The sequence below is a fragment of the Bemisia tabaci genome, chromosome 4 (assembly GCF_918797505.1).
Source record: "Bemisia tabaci chromosome 4, PGI_BMITA_v3".
Lineage (NCBI taxonomy): Eukaryota > Metazoa > Arthropoda > Insecta > Hemiptera > Aleyrodidae > Bemisia > Bemisia tabaci.
Window position 1 is genome coordinate 13,869,051 of NC_092796.1, and position 7,237 is coordinate 13,876,287.

A 7,237-nucleotide genomic window follows, 5' to 3' on the forward strand; every position below is an offset into this window, starting at 1 on the left:
AAAAACTTACATTTTTTTGACAAACTTTGACCGAAGCTTTTCGAAAGTACTTTACTTAATCGCATTAAACCGCTCCTGACTATTTCACAACGATTTCCAATGTTTAATATTTGCGTTTTGATTTGCAGGCCCGGTGCTCTTGGAACGGTGCCATTGTACGAGAACGCATCGAAGAAGAAGGCCACGAAACATTTCTACGAGAACTACCGGCTCTCCTCATCCCTGAGTAGCTCGGACGAGGATGAGACGGCAACGGGCTCTAGCGGAGAGAACGAGGAACTCGAGCACATCTACGACTACGTAGAAAACGTCCACGAGGGTGGCAGCCCACTTGGCAAATCTTACCCGGTCAACGTCTTCTTGAGCCTCATTGAGGGGGCTGACAATACAATCAGCCCAGACCCGAACATCTACGAGGTGCCCCCCGGCGCCATCTTGAATTTAGCCGGGTCGCCCCTGACAACCATTCCATGCACAACATAACACCCCCTAACGGGTTCAAGGACACTCTCACCTGGGGTCGCCGCCACGAGCTAAGTTCCCTCCCGGTCGACGCTCTGTACTCGTCCGTCGTCAAGCCCAAGAGGAAGAAAGTGAAGAAAAGGCCCGGGCTCGACGTGCTTAAGAATCTCACCGCGCAGGAAGACGTCGAGGCGCACACAGCGACACCTCCTGGTGAAGAAGTCGAAGAAAAGCCAGGGACTACTAAGGAGGTACAGGAGGTTGAGGTCCTAGAAGTGAAATCAAACTCGAAGAACGAGTTCTTGAAACTGGACCCTAAGAAGGAAGGAGACGCGAAGGTGACTCCTGAAGAAGCATCAGAGGATGTTCTTGCAAAAAGCTCCGTGACTAGCGGCAACGAGCCGGTCAGAAAAGAAGAGGGAACGAGGGTAGTTGAAGTGAGAACGGAGTCAGAGGTGGAAAAGGCTACGAAAGAATTGAGAAATGCTGTGGGGAAAATCGGGAGGTCCAGGAGACAGAACGATGCTGTTGAACCCGCTGCTGAGGTCGAAAAAGTAACCGCTGAGGTGACTGTTGCCGAAGATAAGGCTGCAAAATCAGGGTGCCGGGCGGATAAAAAGACGAAAGAGAGACCGGCGAGAAAACCCAAGCCTGCGATCAAACCAGAAAGCACCGATAAAGAGTCACCGATGTCGCCAGAAGCTCTGGCCAAAGCTGAAATTGGCAAGGCTGTGGACTCAAAACAGTCTTTCAAAGAAGAAAATGCAGAATTAAGCAGTGAAACAAGAGGTGGAAAAAATGAGGCCTCGGTCACTGATGAAAGTAAAATAAAGAAAAGTGAACCACACAAAGAGGCAGTGATCAAGTCAAAGAAAATCACAGCCGAAAATCATGAAAGTTCAGAAAAGCGGAGTAAGTCACCGCAGAACAAAATCAAATCAGATACTAACGAAAGGGCCAAAAAATCAGATGGATCCCAGGGCACTTTAAGACGGAAGAAAGGAAAAGCCAAACATGCACCGAACGTCAAGTCTCCTGAAGAGACAGCGTCTTCACCTTCGGGAGACTCGTGTCCCCCGGAGAGTAACTTGAAACCAACCTCCGTTAACAAGAAAAAACAGAATAAAAACTCCCGACCAGATCCTAAAGAAAAAATGAAAGGTTCGAAAGCTCCCGCCAAGAGTGACAGGCCCAAAGCTGAAGATTGTGACGCAGCGAGTCGACCTCCAATAATCCCGATTCTGAAGAAGGTTGTCAACGAAAAACAAACTCCAAGCCAAGAAAGATACCTCAAACGGCAGATAAGTCATTCCCCGTTGGAAACCATCGACCAAAGCGACGAGAAAAGTAAAGCGAACAAACTAATTACGCCGCCAGAAGTACCCGCAAACAAGACTGAAAATAATGATCAAGTCGGCAAAACCCCTCAAAATTCAACGTGTGAGCCAAAGGAGAAGTTTAACACCGAGATTAAATTTTGCGAAAAAGACGAGACATCAAAAACATCAGAGCTTGATGACACATCGCGTTTGGTTAGCGAGAAGGAGACAGACCAGACGAAGCTCACAAGTTTCTCTGAGAATCTTCAGCAAAATACTCCCATCGCCATCGAAATTTCTGACGACGGCACCTGGGGATCAGCCGATCCGAATTCCACCTCTGAAAAAGCGGAGACAGAAAGCTCAGAAAAGTGCGAGGAACTCAAAAGTTCAGACTTCCTGAACGCAAATCTGTCTGCCGAGGACATAAAAATGCAGCACGTATTGTCCGAGTATGGGAACTCCTATTTCATTCAAACCGCCAACAAACCTGTTGAGAAGAAAAGCTCTAAACCAGCTGGCGCCAATAATCATGTTGGGAATAAAGGCAAAGTTCAAAGCTCTGCGCCGGCTCAGAGATGCAGCCTCAGAGACGAGCTCAAACGCTTTGTGAGAGAATCTGAGATGGCTGCTCAGAGAGCTTTGGAAGCTGAGAAGGAACTTCCGAAAGAGCAGCAACCGGAAAGGATTGTTGAATCCGAGGTGACTCCGCAAGAAATTCATAAACTTGAGTCAGGTACGGAGACGGAAGATGCTGAAATTTTGGCCAAGGGAAGGAAGGGCGTTCTTGAAAAAACGATGGTCCGCGCAAAGAAGAGAGACAGCTGGATTAAAGGTAATTTAACAAAAATTGAACTTCGTTATACAGTATGGAACCACGTGTATTGTCAAACCCAATCAAAGTATTGACAGTTTGAGCACTGAGAAATATTTCTGTTTTAATTATTAAAAGAGTTTTTAGAATATTTCTCGCCAATTTAAGCTAGTTGTTCAAAAAAACGTCCAACTCGAAGTTACTCTTCAACTAAAACTCTTTTGATTTTTAAAAACTGAAAACAATTGAAATTGTTTTTACAAAAATTGGATTTGCGAGAAGTATTCATGAGAGTTGCTTTTGATTTCAACATTTTATAGGTATTATTTGTGCGCAACTAAAGAGCGTGAACTTCAGAAACTGTGAACTGCTAAGAGAATTTTCTTTTTCTACGTTTATGGCTTACAAACTGTTAATTTTAAATAAAATTGCATTCAGTCTGTCGATATAAAAATGAAATAATTCACCTGCAGCTTACTTTATGGGACATTCAAGCATGACCCACGATACGCGTAAAATTTGTGATTAGATTTCTCGACTCAATTTGACAGAAATCGCTGCAACTGCCTTGTACACCAAAATTCCTTTTTCTGCTGTCTCATGCTGTAAAATGCAACATTTGGCATTATTAACATTAATATTAATGGGGCCGAGAAAATGTACAATTCGTCACATACCGCCGAAAATATCACAAGCGCCATACGACGTTTAAAATTTTCCGCTGCCATTTTATTTTTTCACAGAGAAATTGTTCAACGAAACTGTCCGAAAATTTCACTTAATTTTTTTTTTCTGCTGCCGATAAAATTCAGTGAAATTTTCAAACAGTTTCAACCAAAAATTTCTCTGATAAAGAAGAAAAAGGCGGCGGAAATTTTGAAACGTCGCATAGCGCTTGTGAAATTTTGGCCTGAAGGTGACGAATTATCCCCTCAGAAGTGTGATCAAGTCTCTAACAACACTCGCCAAAAATATTAGAAATTTCCGTCGCAAATTTTAAAACTTGACAAGTTTTGGAGCTATCACTAGTTTCACCATTCACATAAGTACATACAATTTGACTACGGCTCCGGTTTAAATTTCTTCTTTTCAAAAAATCTTAGTGACGTCAAGCCAATGCACCGAATTTTCTACGCAATTGTTCTCCTCTAGTCTTGATTTCCAGTGAAAGCGCTCACGTACAAATCCTCATAATTGACACATTTGTGAAAGAAAGGACGTCGTTCTAGTCGATAAACTTTGTGTGCCCGGTCGAGAGCGAAAGGGTGAACTTGTGGGAACCGCATAAGAAGGCTGCAACAAGAAGTGAACCGAGTTCGCGTCAAAACATACACATCAATCATCTACAATGAGCCCTGAGGTCCATAAGAGCGCTCGAGTCCCAGGGTTCATGGTTTCAAAAGCGGTCGATCCAAGCAGGATTATTACTTGGCCCATTGTCGGGGCACAATGTAGCAAATTTACCGGATGAAAGAGAGCGATCGTCCGGGACAGGTGCAGTGGCGTGGCGTGAATTGCGATACATCGATCGTTATGCCCTTTAAACCTGTGGAAAAGGATCGATAAACAGGGTGTTCACAGCGACCACCTTAATAATCGATTCTTTACCATAGGTTTAAATGGCATAACAATCGATATATCGCAATTCACGCCACGCCACTGATATTCTGAACGGGAACAAGCGTGGATTTTTGAGGTATCGATCGGGTTCGATTCACTCTCACCGGTAGACGGGCTGGCATATTTTTTACGCTCGATTAGCCGACAAGCGCTAATTTAATTTAGCTAACGACGCGACTGCGCTACGTGATGCGGAGCGCTCGCCGCCCACTCGGCGGGGCCGGGGCTTTGTTGGTTATTGATTGGATCTAACCTGAAATCAGATGCAAAATGGAGCACGGCCGCTTTCGTCTTCCGAGTTCCTCACGACCGCGGATCGCTGTCGGTGCAGCGCGGAGTGGCGCCTGGGGTCAAAAAAGGGGTGGGCTAGTTATGGAAAATTCTACACAATCATCTTTTTCTTTTCGTTTTTCCCCCTTTCCCTCGGTATCTTCTTCCTCTTCTTATTCTTCCTCCTCTTCTTCTTCCTCTTCTTCCTCCTCTTCTTCTTCCTCCTCTTCTTCTTCTTCCTCTTCTTCTTCCTCCTCTCCTTCTTCTTCCTCTTCTTCTTCTTCCTCCTCTTCCTTTTCTTCTTTTTATTCTCCTTTTTCCTTTTCTTTCTTCACTTCCTCCTCTTCTCTTTTTCTACCTCTTATTGTTGTTGTTGTTGTTCTTCTTCTTCTTCTTCTTCTGCTTTTTCTTCTTCTTCTTATTCTGCTTCCTCTTCCTCTTCATCCTCCTCCTCCTTTTCTTCTCCCTCTCCCTCTTCTGCTTCTTCTTCTTCTACCTCTTTTTTCTTCTTCTTCTGCTTATTCCTCTTCTTCCTCTTCCTTTTTCTCTTCCTCTTCCTCTTCCACCGATGTGATAGTAAAAGTACGCAGTCACGGCAATCAATTAAAAATTTCAAATATTTCCACGCATACTTTATTTTTGAGGAGGCAAACAAATCCGTATTAGAGTAAGTACACCATGACTATGGCCAGGGGTACACCATGGGAATGGCCATGGAGTCATGGAAAATGGCAAAAAAAAATATCAAAAGAAAATTCAGAAGCATAACGTCAAGTGCGAAAAAATTTTGATTCGTTGCAATTAAAATGAATGATTCAGGAGAAATTGTCAAAAACGATTCCGGATAACATATTTTAAGTCTTGTAGAAGAATTCCCATTATCATCACGTTCTATACATGCTTTACATTTTATAATACTGGTGCTTTTTCCAAACCAGACCTTGCCACATGTTTGAGAGACGGTTTAATATGAGGAGGAAGAAAGGGGGTAAATCTATAGATAGGTGTAGATCAGGCTTGACAATGTCCTCATAGCGAACATGATTACGTATCAATTAAATGAGTATGTGTAACTCGCTCGCAGTAGCCTCAATTAAGGCCCATTACAATCAATGTGGCTAAGCTACATTCTGGCGAGTGACAAGCTGCAGAATTATTTATGAGAAGCGTCACAATTTGCACGACGAATGCTGCTCGAGAATTTCTATGTGGCAACTTTCATTTCCTGGTGATAGCAGCTCCGTTCTCGCACCTGCCCGTTCTATTTGAAATATTTAGATATTCCTCGTCATAATAGCAAATGAAATCAGTTCTAGCATCCTCATCCGAAAAAGAGAAGAAAATGATGTGATGCAATTGGCCGAAAGATACCCCGACTGAGTCTCATAAAATGTTCGGGGGAGGGGTGTATTTGATGCCTTCCATCTTTATTCATTTTTTTTAAATTTTCTCATTTTTTCGTTATCCTGTGGAATCCACCAATGGAACTATATAAATCAGATTTGGCCTAACATGTCAGCTTGCAGCCGCACCTTAAATGTTCTAACTAGGTCAAACATTTCTTCTCAATTTCCTCGTATATTTAAGGTTACACCTGAAAAGGACCATCCTTTTTAAATATTAAGACAGAAAATCCACAATCTTGATTTTTGGGTATAATTCTTAAGTTGAAGAGGGATAAAACATATATTGCACTTTAAAAGTGCATAAAGTTTTTTGGCGTGGACTTTGTAACGTGTTAGAAACTGCAACAATCTTCTCTCAAAACGCCATAACTTGCTCAGTTCCAGGTTTTTTTTCACAACTTTGAGCTCGTATTAACAGCAAGATCTCTTTCCACGCGGAAAAATGTTAACTCATTGATAGCACATAGAGGATAATTAAAAGAGGCGTTCCCTCAATGTTTGAGTAGGTATCCCAAAAATGCCTTTCTGTTTTTCCGGCCGATCAAAAAGTATGATAGAATCAATAAATTTTTCGGGGGCTTTACTGAAGTTACTTAGTATAGTTACTTACTTCAGTGTCCTTAATTTAATAAAGAATCACAATCAATTGGCACCGACTACGTCAGTCTAGCATATAGTTCAAAATATCATACTTTTCTCTTTCTATATTTAAGAGCAAGTGAAAATAATGTTTTTTTTTAAAGTCAAAATAATTAGAAACTAAATCATGTTCGAAATGATTGCAGGTGAAGATGTCACTTTAAGCACTGATAAAGAGCGAAGAATCGATGATTGGCTTTCAACTGGAGCGCAGCAGTTAAGCCTGCCCGCGAAGCTACCAGAGGAAATCTACGACCTTGCCATGGATCCTAATATCTCTCTTTTGATCACAAAAGAAGGTGAGCTCTCATTTTTATAAGATTGATGTTTACGTGGACTCAAAATGAGCCTTTCTGTTTGTCATTACTCCAAGCAGTAGACAGCTGCACTCAAGACACAGTACTTTAAAAGATTTTATTTAGAGCGATACTTTCATAACAAATGTCATGTGAGCCTTCGGAAGATGAAAAATGTCCTTCACCAATTAAAATACGAATATCCCGGGAAATTTGTAATAAATTTATTCGCAGTTTTTTATTGCGGGAAGTTTGATATCATCCAAATGTTCATATGACGTTATTCCTTCCCATGGGTGCAGGACTACATGAGAAAAAGCCAGAGATCACTGTATTCTTACAGCTTCTGCAAAAGTCGAACAGTTTTGATTTAGCCAACATATCCGGAAACGAAAGTCTCGAAAAATATAC

General features: G+C 42.0%; 1 protein-coding gene across 1 annotated transcript; it reads left to right on the forward strand.

Moving 5' to 3' along the window:
- The first annotated feature begins 336 nt into the window (after positions 1–336).
- On the forward strand, positions 337–6,860 carry LOC109034297 (uncharacterized). The gene is made up of 2 exons (XM_072299370.1): positions 337–2,616; positions 6,677–6,860. Exons 1-2 carry the CDS (start codon positions 471–473, stop codon positions 6,847–6,849), a joined length of 2,319 nt encoding a protein of 772 aa, XP_072155471.1. The 5' UTR covers positions 337–470; the 3' UTR covers positions 6,850–6,860.
- The last annotated feature ends 377 nt before the right edge of the window (positions 6,861–7,237 follow it).